General features: G+C 39.8%; 1 protein-coding gene across 4 annotated transcripts in view; it reads right to left on the bottom strand.

The window, feature by feature from the left end:
• LOC137233696 (uncharacterized) overlaps positions 1 to 15,707 on the bottom strand; it is an 88,248-nt gene that overhangs the window by 18,769 nt on the left and 53,772 nt on the right. For all 4 annotated transcript variants that reach the window (XM_067756960.1, XM_067756959.1, XM_067756961.1 and 1 more), the window contains exon 4: positions 7,070 to 7,450. In XM_067756960.1, the coding sequence (XP_067613061.1) occupies positions 7,070 to 7,450 (381 nt within the window). The remainder of the gene's footprint in view (positions 1 to 7,069; positions 7,451 to 15,707) is intronic.

A 15,707-nucleotide genomic window follows, 5' to 3' on the forward strand; every position in this document is an offset into this window, starting at 1 on the left:
CGAAAAAGTGGGGGTGGTTATAGTCCGATATCGTGCATTTTCAAAGGCGATCTGAGATGAGTGCCCAGGAACCTACATACCAAATTTCATCAAGATACCTCAAAATTTACTCAAGTTATCGTGTTAACGGGCAGACGGACGGACGGACGGACATGGCTCAATCAAATTTTTTTCGATACTGATGGTTTTGATATATGGAAGTCTATATCTACCTCGATTCCTTTATACCTGTACAATCAACCGTTATCCAATCAAAGTTAATATACTCTGTGAGCTCTGCTCAACTGAGTATAAAAAGGGCCGACATATGTACCGTTTCGTACAATACATGCTATTGGGTAAGTTGCTCGCGATGCATTTAGGTAATTACTCAACATACTTTTATTATTAACTTTGGTAACATAACGGTTGGTTGTACAGCTATACAGGAATCCAGATAAATATATACTTCCATAAATCAAAATCATCAGTATAGAAAAAAATTTATTAAGCCATGTCCGTCCCTTAACACGATAACTTGAGCAAATATTGAGACATCTTTATCAAATTCGGTACACGGGTTTATCTGGGCCCGTGGTATTGAAAATCTGCGAAATCGAATGGTAACCACGGCCACTTTATTGATATCGAAAAACGGAAAAAATTAGATAATTCAAAAACGAATACCGTTAAGTAAATGATATTTGGTAGGTGGATTGACTTTATAACGCAAAATGTAAATCCAAAAAATTTTGGAAAATGGGAGTAGCATAAGCTATATCTTTGTGAAAAAGACCTTTATATCAATTATATTTCTTTCCCCAAGTGGAATTTTAACAAGAAATAAGAAAAAATTCAAATTTTTGAAAATGGGCGTGGCACCGCCCCTTTTTTGGCCGAGCAATTTTCTATGTTTCGGGAACCATAACTCGAAGAAATGAACTGTACCATTGAAACTCACGCTGAGTATATAATGTTCGGTTACACCCGAACTTACACACCCTTACTTGTTTTATAGAGCTTTCTTATGTACAGCAGCGAACAGAAAAAAAGGAGTTGTAATTGGTGTCAAATTTCGTTAATTACATTCATTTTTGTTTTCTATATTTTACGAGAAAAACTTTGAATTTTACAAAAACTTTGAATTTTTCATGTAGAGCTCTCTGAGTTTTTATTAGTATGCAGTTTTAATCTTTTTTGGGGTATACAGCTTCAAGCATAATCAGTTTAAGTAGAACAAAGATCAAATCTTTCAGATCATGTGTTTCAAAATTTTCATTGATATCTTTCCTTTTTTTCCGTAGGGTGTTTCCGACTGGACCATGACAACAGCAGATGAAGCGGCTCTGGGAGTGTTCGAGATAAAAGTTCTTCGAAAGATTTATGGACCACTGCGCGTTGGCGATGGCGAGCACCAAAGAAGGTTTAACGATGAGCTGTACGAGCTATACGCAGACATCAACATAGTCCAGCGAATTAAAACGCAGCGGCTGCGCTGGCTAGGCCATGTTATGCGAATGAAAGATGACGCTCCGGCCAGTGTGTGTTTCTATCGGAACCCGCCTATGGAAGCAGTGATAGAGGACAGCCCCCACTCCGTTGGAAGGACAAGGTGGAAAACGATTTAAACTCCCTTGGTGTGACCAATTGGCACCGGTTGGCAGAGAGAAGAAGCGACTGGCGCGCCTTGTTGTACGGCCATAACCGTTTAAACGGTTAAGCGCCATATAAGTAAGTAAGTAAGTTTCCGACTTTCTTCCATTAAAAAAAAAACGTTCGTACTGTGTATGGAAAAAAATCTTAAACTCCCTTCAAAAAAAAAAAATTACAGAACTCCGTTTTCGATTTTCGAAAGGCCTATAACCATATATGTAATACTCTTATATTGCTAATACAAAATGCGCGCTATGAGTTTTGAATTCGAAATCAAAACAACATAGCCTACAAAATTTTTGTGATTGTGACAACATAAGTGTGACAAGAAAAAATATAAATTAAGGTACATTCAACTATTTAATACAAAAACAAAAACATTTAAATAGCAATATATCGGCACTCTGGTGTTTGTGAGTGGACCTAGCCAATAGTAGCAATATTACATATATGTCTATAACTTGTACTATGTTATATTAAAACTGATTAGGCTGCAAATCTGTATACTCAAAAAAAGTCAGGGACTTCAAGTAAAAAATTCGACATTTTCGTGAAATTTAAAGATTTTTCCAAAACTTTTTTGGCATTGGTTTGCATAATCAATTTCAGTGACGATACTCGTAGAAGTTTTTTCTTAAAACATCGAGAATAAAAAAAGAAGAATTTTAAATTTATAGACATTGACATGAATCGGTAAGCCTTTAGATAATGACTGGCAAGGTAGCCTCTCTATATGAAAAAAGGGCTTCTATAAGTAAATATGTGGCCCATCATGTTATGTCAATAACCTCGGAAAAAACTGAGGATGGATTTGAAGCCAGAAAACAACAAACCATATACAGATGTGGAGGACAATATGCCTACGCTGGTCTACTAGAGATGAATGTCTTGCACAAACAGTCTAATATTCATAACTCCCTGTCAACCTCGAAAATCATTCGATACTTTCGCTGGAGAATCAAAAGTCGTATGAGCACGGGTTTCCAAGTATGCCCAGTCATGCCTATAAATAGAACTATAACCCTACTGTATTCCCCTCTTACAGCAAAATAACTATCAAGATCAATCAACTGTAAGGTCATCAATGAGTCCGTTTCTGAAGGTTTGAAAGCCAAAGCAGATAAGAAGGGTATCGCTAAGGATAAGTAAACCGAAGTTTGGTCTAAATTGAACGGCTCGAGTCGCTGTGGACTGATTCAGATTTCGAAAAAGCTGTAGTTCCAATATTCGCGGACTTGACTTGACAAGAAAATTTACTAATTATTGACTAATTCATTGATTCCATCTCTCAGTAATTTGAATGAAACAGTTATTTAGTACAGAAACTTATTGTCGGATTTTAGTATACAGAAATATAAAATTTCACAACTAGGAATTGGCTCTACGAAAAGCAGATTGTTCTTGATAGGGCCACCTCAGCGAGAGCTGCATATTAACCATTAAAAAGCACGCTACACATGGTAACTTAAGTCCTCTTCTCAGTTTCACATGTCGTGGACGGGTTTCTGCGAACCCTGAAAGTAAAATTCATCTACATGCCAGACAATTTGCTTAACACAAACCAAAGCTTGTTCATGCCTCACTAGACTTAATAGTAGGGGCATGCATCAAACGATAGTTCTTCAAACTGCTTTACCTCCAACTTACAAATTCACACGAAACTTTAAGCTCTATTTTTTTTTTTTTGTTCATTCAAACGAAGATTTAAAATCTGATTGCATGTCTATAGTCTAAACGTTAAAGGTTAATTCTACATGCTCTTGAAAATATGCAACGTAGTAGGGGAAAATCCTCGCAACTTAACAAGTGGCAATCAAACAGCTGGTGACCTTCTTAGTAAAACTTATTCATTCATATACACATTACGGTGGCCCTTCGTTGTATGGAGAAAAAAAGTGTTTGGATTCTCGATTTCATCCACTACAAAAATACGAATAGCGCAAAAACTAATACATACAAAGTTGTAAGCCAATCTATAAAGATTTCAACGTTGCACAAGGAACTTGAAGTCCTGAAAAAGAACGAGTTTTAGCATTTCAAGTGTTAATATTCCTTTATCCTTGAAACCAGGGGCCGAAACTATTATTCCTCTTATAATATAATTCCTTGCAAAACTATTAATTTTGGACTTTTAATGTATTTGGATCAAGATAAAAATTATTTTCGGATTTATTACCTGAGTCCGATAGAACTAGTTAAACTCGGACTTTTAAGAATAAAAGTCCCGAAATAAAAGTTAAAAATTTCTTTTATTTCGGATAAGTCGTTTCTTTGTTATCAAGCCGGACCTTTATTTTGGCCTTAAAAAATAAAAGTCCGGATTTAACTTTTATTTCCGGACTTTTAAAAATAACTAGTTTAACTAGTTCTATCGGACTCAAAAAATAAAAATACAGATTTTACTTTTATATGTGGACTTTTATGGAAAAAGTTCGAAAAATAAAAAGATACATGATTCGACATGATATTGCTATAGGGATACCTGAGAACACAAACATTTTCACCTAGGACAATTTTTTGACCCGGACTTTTTCGACTCCGAAAAAATAATAATTATTATTTTTCGTCCCTGCTTGAAACTTTTACTCGTCTTCAAAACAATTTTTGCATCTTTCATTTTTGTTTATTTAATACGACTGCGATCTTAGAAGTCCGTCCAATCTTAACGGAGCTTCGGACTAAATATATTATAAATAAAAACATTCATTGTATAGAAGACCAACAACCGTTACGAAAAATGTTCTCAAATTAAACAGCAGTCGAAAGCGTTTTGAAACTTGCACGTCGTTAAAGTAAAATTTAATGAGCTAAAACCCTGCATACTTGAAAAATTTCCTAAAATTCATAACAAAAAGTTTAAAATTTTGCGCGCAATGAAAATCTTGGTACTTCTCTTTTTTAACTTTTTTATTATTTGCCCAATTTTTGTAATTTTAAATGCGAGAATGCAATGAAAACAAAGTGTGTGGAGGTTATAGATAACAAGTGGGAGATAATTCCGCTCATAATAAATGAATTAGGGTGGTACAATGAAATGTAAAAGTTCGTCCTTTTACAAATTCAAGCTCCTTCCGTAATCTCTATACCTTTTTTAATTGGCCTTACACTTTACAAATAAAAATTTGAGGGCTATTTCAATATATCTGAGGGGTGAGTTCGGGAATCGGAACACTTTGGATAACAACGGCCACACTAACATACATCCATATAACATAAGTATATGTATAAATCAGTGACGTAGTAACTATTAAATGAGTAACTAAAAGACTTTTGCAAGGGCGGATTTAATTTATATGTATTAAGTATATAGGCGCTGAGCTATTTTATGCCAAAAGAAATACATAATAAAATGTGATGTGGCCGCGCCATCGTTACATACATTCATATATTAGAGCATATCGAAAAAATATAGTTCGCCATACACCCATATAATAAAGAATATTTGCAAAACAGCTCATAGAAGCCAAAAAAATTGTTTCTGATCATTCTAGCGGTAAGCTTTTCAGTTTTCTTGGTATATGTTTGCAATTTTGGGCAATATCTTTAAGTATGATGATTGATTCGAGGAATCTCCATAAAATATATGTTACTCCATTTTATGTATATATAATATAGCAGCTCTTTCTGAGCGGTTCGCGTCAGCTCCCTTCTGAGCACCTTTCATTAGCCCCCTACTGGGAAATCAGCTGCTTTCTGAGCAATTCGCGTCGGTTCCCTTCTGAGCACCTTCGTCTGCCCCTTACTGGGCATACGTAAACAAAACTCTTACCCTTTTGTAAAGTTAACTTATTTATTTAAATTATCGCGCATATAATTATACATGTCATCTCTCAATATCAAATATGTAACTATAACTCTTAAGATCGTTTACTTAATGTTTTACACTGCACATTCGTTTTGTATAAGACATACTATTTGTAAATGTATTGCTATTTGCTATTTAGTATGTTTGAATTGCTCAATTTGTAGACTATTAAATAAATAAATAAATAGATTATGAAACAAATTTCTGCTTTAATATGCTTTAATGTACATGTTTGTGCTTTAAGCTCAGACATTGTAATGCAGTTGTGAGGTAAAACGATCTCATGCATACAATTTTTTTAAGTTCTCCCACCTTTTGCCACTGCTAGAATATGTAGCCTCTCTTTTGTACTTTTTCTTCTAGAAAGTACAACAGGAACCGGCATATTCTAGTAAAGTTTACTAGAGAAGGAGAAAGAGAGAGATGTATAAAAATAAAGTAAGGAAACGAGATAAAGTGGAAGAAATAAAAGAGAGAAAAAGTAGATGGCGCGCCTGGTAAAAGCTGGTAGTTTTTATACCTTCAATGAAAATTAAATGGTATATTGAGTTTGTCACAAATCTCAAAATTGTAAGCTCTTAAATGAGACGGGAGAGATCCACCAATAAGTATGCAGAATTGATCACGTATACAAACTGGTTTGATTTAGCTATGTCCGTCTGGCTGTTTGAACACAAACTTGTCCCTCGATTTTTGAGCGAGTATATTTAGTTGTCCAATTAGACATTTGTCAAAGCAGGCCAAATCGGACCACTATGGTGTATATCCACCAGTTTTTTTTTTGTCATATCTTGCTCAATTTATTAGATATAAGCTTTACATTTTAGCAGATGCTTTCGTATATGGCACGTACAACCGATTGCTAGGATCACAACCTTTTTGTAATTTCTGCTCCATTTTAAGAGCAAAAATCATAGAGATCGGTCGTGTATATAGCATACATATAAATCGTTAAACGGATTGTTCATCGAAGAAGCTTTTCCCGATTTCTGCTCCATTTTAATAGCTATAAGCTCCAAACGTAAACAAAAGATTGTGTATATCATATATATTGTTGAATGAAAAAATCGTATATATCGGTCATATAAAGAGTTTATATACCTTATAATAAAATAAATCATATATATTTTATTTTATTTTCGTGAAAATACTTTAGGAATATTACACTTAAGTCCAGTCAAAGAACCACAAGTTGGGAACTATCATTTTTCAACTTAAGTAATAGCATTTTTCGCTTTATAAAAATTCCCTCTTTTGCTGAGTACACTATGATTCTAAAGTTCACCCACTGTTTCTTAACAACTCTTGAGATTTTAGAGGTATGCTAGTTATAAACATGAGCTCTAATGGTACTCAAGACCAAATGCTTGTTGGGTATATTCGACGCCATTTCGAACGAACGCAAATCACCGATAGGTTAACTAAAGTTTAACCCTGCCATATCGGCCGCTTAAACTCAACTCAAAGTAGACTGAAAAACTACAGAATAAGTTTAAGCGAAGTTTAACTGACAAAGTGAGTTGAACTTGTACTGAAAAACCGGACCTTAGACAGTCTGCTAAGATTTAAGGATGTGGGCACTGACACTTTAAACTGATTTATTAAAAATATAAATACAAAAGTAAAACTTACCGATCAAATACCGAAACCATGCATATGATTGCCAAACAGTAGAACGTATTCAAATAGATATCAGCAAATGTTGCATAATCCTCTAAAAATCTAAATGTATGCTGGGAGCCAGTTAATGACAATTTATCAGCACCATCGCTATTGCTACCGTCGCTTGCCATTGTTATTGCTGTTGCCATATTCGCATCATTTGCCTTTGATACAGTCTCGCCCGCGAAACTGAGTACGCGTGACCAATCCAACGGATGACTACTCAACACGAATAATAAGTGAGCCAAAGCTAGACCAGCTAGCAAACCGTGACAGATATTCGAAATGAGTATCCAAATTCGTTGAATGACGCAGGCTAATTCTATATTTGAAGTTATTTCACGTCGATGCCTGTAATGAGATGAAAATAAGAAAAGGGATATAAAAATACTTGTTTTCGGAGAGAGTATGTATGTAAGGATATATACGTTAGACGTTTGTTTTGGCAAACTTTGGATTTCTTTATTGCTAATTCAAAAAAATAAGTTAACAAAAAAATAGTTTTATCGGGAAACGTTGAAGGCAGCCGTTTAGAACTTTATTATTCGTAACTCCCTCGCACATTCGTCATTCGACCATCATTTAAGCACCGAATCTATTCAAATTTACGCACCGTATCATTAAAACTCTGAGAGTAAAGCAACTCATTGAGTGCACATTATACTATTTTTTGTAGCACCGAAGTCTGGGCATTTTAGTATGGTAGACTAGCACAATACATCAGAACTTAGAGAAGATTCGCGATAAAATAATCAACACTTACTATCTTTTTTCGACTTTTAATCAGAGGTTGACAGCTCGAAAAGGACTTGCTTGTATGCCGCTATATCTGAGTTCCTTGCAAGGTAATAACACTTTGTCAAATAACGAAGAGCAATACGACCAGCTCCATAAAGATTGGGAAGAACTTCTCCGAGTCATTCGAAACCAAACGAGGCCTAAGACAAGGCGACTCCCTTCATGCGATTTCTTGAACATAGAAGGTGGGATTCCTCTTGAAGTGTTCGAGAGAAGCTCTCCGAAATATTTATATTACTCTCCCTTATGCCGACGGCGTGTATCAAAAATTTATAATGGCAAGCTATAGACTTTGCGCAGATATGGAGATAGTGCAACGGGTAAAAGACCAAAGGCTTCGTTGACTACTAAGTCGAATACGCGCCGTCTAAAAAATAATTACAGACGATATCGCAATTTGAAAGGCGAGGGAGGGGGATACCTCCACTGAGCGCTTCCCAAGGCAGTCGGTTCTATGTACCGGAGCGACTCGGGATTTTTCCCGACCAAGGACTGTCATTTCAGTGTAACCCCATTTAATTTGTTGCGTCCCGCCCACAAATTGTCATCCTCCCAGCAACTACTTGCAGCGGGACTGCTCCATATTCTCTTACTCCGGGAAGGTATCGAACCCAATCCGGGTCCGTCTCCTGACCCCGGTCCTGAGAAATGGTTTTACTGCATCTGCCGGAAAAGAATCTTTTTAGGACGGTCATACTATTTTCAGTGTGTCTCACGTAAGGGATGGTTGCATCGGACAGGTTGTTCTGGGCTAGATCCCAAAACCAGACGTCCGCGTAACTTCTATAAATCGTTTGTGGCTCCTTGCTGTTCACGCCCTAGGACGTCCCGTTGTCTGCGCCTTAGCGCCCCCCCCCCCCCCCCCCCCGCTACCTTCCAGCAGCCCTGCTGCTCAGCAAGCAACAACAAGTACCCGCTGCTGCTCGCGCCCCTCGGTGCCACCAACTCACACGGCTGCTCCCACTCTTGCTTACAATCTCCGTAGTAGAGTCGGGAGCATCAGCCCCTGCCCTCGTTTTCTCCCTCCCTCCCCTCCCCCCTCTTTTCCGACAGGAATTGTGTAGGTCAGGGAAACAGGCTCTTAGCCCTACCTCCCTTTGCACCGTTTTCCAGCACAAAATGTATATGTTTGCGTCATCCGCCCAATGCAGCTCCTGCCACTTTCATAGATGTTCTGGTCTCCGCGACGGCAACCCCCCGACGGGTTCGATTGCGCCATGTTGCCAGCCCCCATACCCAAATATACCGGGTACCGCAATGCTTACACAAGGACGTCCAGTCCCAGGGCCACAACAGCAGTCGCGTCCTAGCCTTCCACAACCCAGGCGTAGTCACCCGTCACTTACTCCCAGAGTGTCGACGTCTCCCCCTATGCACTTCAGAATTCTGCAGTTAAACTGTAATGGGTTAACTGGGAAAATCACTGAGATAGTCGATTTCATGAAGCGGCACAACATCCGTATTGCTGCGATTCAAGAGACTAAACTCACAGCAAGATCTGCACTGCAGGCCTGTTCTGGGTATAATGGCCACAGAAAAGATCGCGAGAGCGGAAATGGAGGCGGCCTCGCGTTTCTCATACGCCACTCTGTGCAATATCATATATTTGATCCCAACATCGACCGCAGGGAGAGTGTCTTAGAACGTCAAGGCTTATCTGTCCGGTCAGGCGATGCAAACCTAGAAATCATCAATATCTACATCGCTCCTGCCACCTGTTGCCCAGTGGATACCGCCCTAATATCAGCGTGTTACTCACTGGCAACGATCGCATGATCTTACGCGATTTCGATGCCCATCACGATCTATGGCATTCAAACTTGCAGGCAGACAGTAGGGGTGAGATGTTGGCGGATCAAATAAAAGAAACGATGCTCTGCACAATAAATGGAGACGTCCCCACACGTATGGTAGAAATCTGTCTCAGTTCGCCGGATATATCAACCGTGAGCGCAGAACTCGTAAACAGCGTCAACTGGCAGCCGATGGTGACATTGGCATCCGACCACCTGTCTATTCTTATTTCGCTGGAGAGTAACGCCGACTGCATTCTTCACAGAAAAACGCAATTTCATAAACTTTAAAAAAGGAAAGTGGGATGAATACAAATCTTTTACAGACAACCGCTTTGCTGCCCTCCCTATCCCGACTGATTTTCGCCAAGGGAAGCGTGCTTTCTGCAAGGTCATGGAATCCGCCTCGGCTCGCTTTATTCCCGCCGGTAGAATACCCAAAATTCGGTCTCACTTTCCGACGGTGGCCGCAAGACAGCTCGTTCCCGGCGACCTCCAAATAAGGGATATAAACCAATGCATCAGATTGCTTGTGGATGAACACAAGCGGCCGAAATGGGAGGAACACCTAAGCGGTTGTAACCTCTCTGTCGATGTAGGTAAGCTTTGGTCCACCGTGAAGTCCCTATCGAATCCGTCTAAGCACAATGACAAAATTTCCATCGCCTTTGGCGATAAAGTGCTTTCGGATGCGAAAAAATACGCGATCGCTTTTTGCTGACAACATATAATGCATTCTATGGTCGACAAAGTTATACGGAGGGCCAACCGACACGCACATCAACATAAATTCAGCGCGTCTCCAATTACCATCACCGCCGAAGAGATTGAGGATGCCATCGTTCATGCTAAACTATCCAAAGCAGTGGGCCCAGACGGCATAGCTTTTAAGAAAGCCTAGGGAGAGGGGGTTTCAAATATTTAGCACATGTCTTCAACCTGTCTCTTTCCACCTTTTTCATTCCCGAAAAATGGAAAATGGCCAAAGTGTTCCCGCTACTAAAGCCTGGGAAACCAGCTAACATAGGAGATTCATATCGCCCGATATCTCTCCGATCGCCAGTAGCCAAGACACTTGAAGCCATTTTGCTCCCCTATTTCAAAGCAAATTTGCAGCTAGCCTGTCATCAGCATGGCTTTAGAAAACTTCGTAGCACCACCACCGCGCTAAATGCCATTAGCACCTAGATAAATTGCGGTTTAAATCAAAACCCCCACCACAGAACAGTACTCGTTGCGCTAGACCTATCAAAAGCTTTTGATACGGTCAACCATGGCACGCTACTGCAAGACCTGGAAGGGTCTACCCTTCCACCAATTCTTAAAAGGTGGACCGCAAATTATCTGGGTGATCGCCAGGCATCGTTGCAATTTAGAAACGCAACATCAAAGCCAAGAAGAATTAAACAAGGGGTGCAACAGAGTGGTGTCCTATCCCCACTTTTGTTTAATTTCTACATATCTAAGCTACCTTCGCCACCAGAAGGAGTTACTATCGTTTTCTACGCCGATGTTGCACAATAATGGCCCAGGCCCACAGATCGATGAGCTTTGCAACAGAATAAACGGCTACCTCCCTGATCTCTCCAGCTTTTTCGCCTCGCGAAACCTGGCATTATCACCGACTAAATGCTCCGCGACCTTATTTACAACATGGACGTCCCAAATGTCGACCATTTTGAACATCCACGTCGATGGCGCTACGCTACCGACTGTCCTACACCCCAAAATCTTTGGTGTGACGTTTGATCAGGATCTACATTTTGGTGAGCACCCAGCAGCAATTGTACCGAAAATCCAGAGCCGTAATAAAATCTTCAAGTTCCTTGCTGGCAGTACTTGGGGAAAAGACAAAGAAACGCTCATTGCCACATACAAAGCAATTGGCCATCCGATTGCATGCTACGGGTCCCCTATATGGGCGCCAAGCCAAAAAATTACCCACTGGAAGAAGCTACAGGCCTGCAAAAATACTGCTCTCAGAACCGCCACGGGCTGTCTTCTTATGTTCCCAGAATACCATCTACATAATGAGGCGAGAATACTCCCCACCAGGGAGAGAAATGAGATGCTAACCAAACAGTTCCTGTTGAATACCCAGAAACCTGGGCATCCCAACAGACATCTGATTGATGAGCCAACACCGCCTAGGGACTTAAGGAGTCATCTCCGTAAGCATTTTGAGGAAATGCGGCACCTAAGAACTCAGCCGTATGAAGCCGCCCGCAGCGGGTTAGGGGGTCAGAATTTACCCGTGGTAGGTATGCCTGCCGTAAGGGGCGACTAAAATACCAGATTCAAGGGCTGTGTAGCGCAACCCTTCAGGTTGCCAGTGCAATATAGAGCTTCTTCAAACTCAATTGTCAACCTCACCTATCCGCGTCGAATCCTGTTTCACTAACAGACGAGGCTCTGGCGACCTAAGCTCCTCATGGAACTTGGGGGTGGGGAGGGAGGGATGATGGCCTGAAGGTTTAATGTGGCCATATAAATCATTCCCGAGATGGTCGGGCTATCACCTTAATGGTGCTGTGTTACCGGAGCGTACCGGATATCTGGCAAAAGACCATCACATCGATAACACTCACCAAAGCCTTCGGGGGGCAACCTTATCGCTACAACAACAACAACAAGCAAAAAAACACAAGCAGGTTCTTGGTGAACTCCACAAACAGGCGTCGGACCTTTATGCCAGGAATTGCCCGGTGAATCCAGTACACAAAAAACAGTACCCAAAACTTAAAGAAGAGGAACGCATACTCCCTAGGGAAACGCGAGTCACTCTGGCTCAACTTCGTTCTTGATACTGTAATAGGTTAAACTCTTACCTATCCAGAATAAACTCCGACATACAAAATGTATGCCCCGCTTGCAATATGTCCCAACATAACACCAACCATCTCTTTAATTGTAATGTGGAACCAACGCTTCTATCACCCCTTTAATTATGGTCCACCACAGTTGAAACAGCAAGTTTCCTTGGACTCCCGTTAGAGGATATTGATGACAATTTGTGATTGGTCAGACCTATTGGATGGGGCGAAGCACTGCTACAACAACAACAACAACAACCTCTACTGAGTTTGGAGAGGAAGGTGGAGGAAGACTTGACCACCATTAGCGCGCCCAAATGACTTGTAACGAAATGGCCGATATCGCTTAGGCTGTTAAGCGTTAATGATGAATCAACTCATTCCGGAGACGTTATATTATTTTTTCTGAGACCTAAATCCGGTAGGTTTAATATAGTAGATCATCACGCTGCCTCTTTACCCCTGTGCGGCCGTCGCACTATGGCTCCTTGAATATAGCCTGAAAGCTAATTATTCAAGCTTTGGACAGTTTAAATCACAGGGTGCCAGAATAACAGGGTGCTTCACAATAATTCGTCAAAGTTGAAAAATTGTAGAAAAATACAAAAAAAAAAATCTTGTTAAAAACTGAAGGACAAACTTTGAAATTTTTTTTATGAGGATGTATTTGAACATGAAATCAGATAAACTTATGATTTGTATGAAGGAGTGTGGCTCTACCCACTTATGATTAAAAGTTTTATCTTAGTAGCAAGGTTATCAATATCCACCAAACTTGATGGACGCATTACTTCTTTTAAGATGTTACACTCTTATAAAAGTGAAATTGCTTGAAAATTCATTGTATAAATTTACTTACATATTTTTGAAAAATTCAACAACCAAATAATTTATTAATACTTAACTAAGAAAAATTATTAAAAGTTATTCAATGTTATTGTATTTGAGCCAAAGATGAACAACTAATAAATTTCTGAGCACTGACCACTTATGATAAACAGTTTTATTTTAATAGCCGTTATTCCAATTTTATTGATTTCTGTAAAAATTTATTACTCTTCTGATAGCCAAAGCCTAAGCTTTAAAAAAAATATACATAAAGAGTGCTTCAAAACTCATCTTAAAATTTGATAAATTATAAAAAGATGTAAAAACGAAAATTATATGTATTTAATTAGCGAGCTTTGCTCATATTGCTTTATACAATGGTTCAACGCTCAGCTCCCGAAAAGCTAGCTGATGAAGAAGTGAAATTCAGAAACATGTCCTAGTAACCATCGCCGTTTGTAAACTTACAATTTTTCTCTAATATCAATTACGAAAATTATATGGTTGTTATTACTAAACGAAATAACTGTATTATTTATAATAAATAATAAACTTGTATTTATTGATTTATTTTTATAGGAAAATGAACCTAGGGTAACCCTGGAATGTGGTTGTATGACATGTGTATCAAATGGAAGGTATTAAAGAGTATTTTAAGAGAGAGTAGGCCATAGTTCTATGGATGGACGCCATTTAGGGATATCGCCATAAAGGTGGACCAGGGCTCACTCTAGAATTTGCTTGTACGATATGGGTATCAAATGAAAGGTGTTACTGAGCATTTTAAGAGGGAGTGGGCCTTAGGTCTATCAGTGGACGCCTTTTCGAGATATCGCCATTAAGGTGGACCAGGGGTGACTCTAGAATGTGTTTGTACGATATGGGTATCAAATGAAAGGTGGTAATGAGTATTTTAAATGGGAATGGGCTTTAGTTCTATAGGGGAACGCCTTTTCGAGAAATCGCCATAAAGGTGGACCAGGGGTGACTCTAGAATATGTTTGTACGATATGGGTATCAAATGAAAGGTGTTACTGAGCATTTTAAGAGGGAGTGGGCATTAGGTCTATAGGTGGACGCCTTTTCGAGATATCGCCATTAGGGTGGGCCAGGGGTGACTCTAGAATGTTTGTACGATATGGGTATCAAACGAAAAGTGTTACTGAGCATTTTAAGAGGGAGTGGGCATTAGGTCTATAGGTGGACGCCTTTTCGAAATGTTGCCATTAGGGTGGGCCAGGGGTGACTCTAGAATGTGTTTGTATGATATGGTTATCAAATGAAAGATGGTAATGAGTATTTTAAAAGGGAGTAATCCTTAGTTCTATAGGTGGACGCCTTTTCGAGATATCGCCATAAAGGTGGACCAAGGGTGACTCTAGAATATTTGTACGATATGGGTATCAAACGAAAGGTGTTACTGAGCATTTTAAGAGGGAGTGGGCATGAGGTCTATAGGTGGACGCCTTTTCGAGATATCGTCATTAGGGTGGGCCAGGGGTGACTCTAGGATGTGTTTGTACGATATGGGTATCAAACGAAAGGTGTTACTGAGCATTTTAAGAGGGAGTGGGCATTAGGTCTATAGGTAGACGCCTTTTCCAGATGTCGCCATTAGAGTGGGCCAGGGGTGACTCTAGAATGCGTTTGTACGATATGGATATCAAATGAAAGGTGGCAATGAGCATTTTAAAAGGGAGTAATCCTTAGTTCTATAGGTGGACGCCTTTTCGAGATATCGCCATAAAGGTGGACCAAGGGTGACTCTAGAATGTTTGTACGATACGGGTATCAAACGAAAGGTGTTACTGAGCATTTTAAGAGGGAGTGGGCATTAGGTCTATAGGTGGACGCCTTTTCGAGATATCGCCATTAGGGTGGGCCAGGGGTGATTCTAGAATGTTTGTACGATATGGGTATCAAACGAAAGGTGTTTCTGAGCATTTTAAGAGGGAGTGGACATTAGGTCTATAGGTGGACCCCTTTTCGAGATATCGCCATTAGGGTGGGCCAGGGTGACTCTAGAATGTGTTTGTACGATATGGGTATCAAACCAAAGGTGTTACTGGGCATTTTAAGAGGGAGTGGGCATTAGGTCTATAGGTGGACGCCTTTTCGAGATATCGCCATTAGGGTGGGCCAGGGTGACTCTAGAATGTGTTTGTACGATATGGGTATCAAACGAAAGGTGTTACTGAGCATTTTAAGAGGGAGTGGGCATTAGGTCTATAGGTGGACGCCTTTTCGAGATATCGCCATTAGGGTGGGCCAGGGTGACTCTAGAATGTGTTTGTACGATATGGGTATCAAACGAAAGGTGTTACTGAGCATTTTAAGAGGGAGTGGGCATTAGGTCTATAGGTGGACCCCTTTTCG

This window comes from Eurosta solidaginis, chromosome 5 (assembly GCF_040869045.1).
Source record: "Eurosta solidaginis isolate ZX-2024a chromosome 5, ASM4086904v1, whole genome shotgun sequence".
NCBI classification, from domain to species: Eukaryota; Metazoa; Arthropoda; class Insecta; order Diptera; family Tephritidae; genus Eurosta; species Eurosta solidaginis.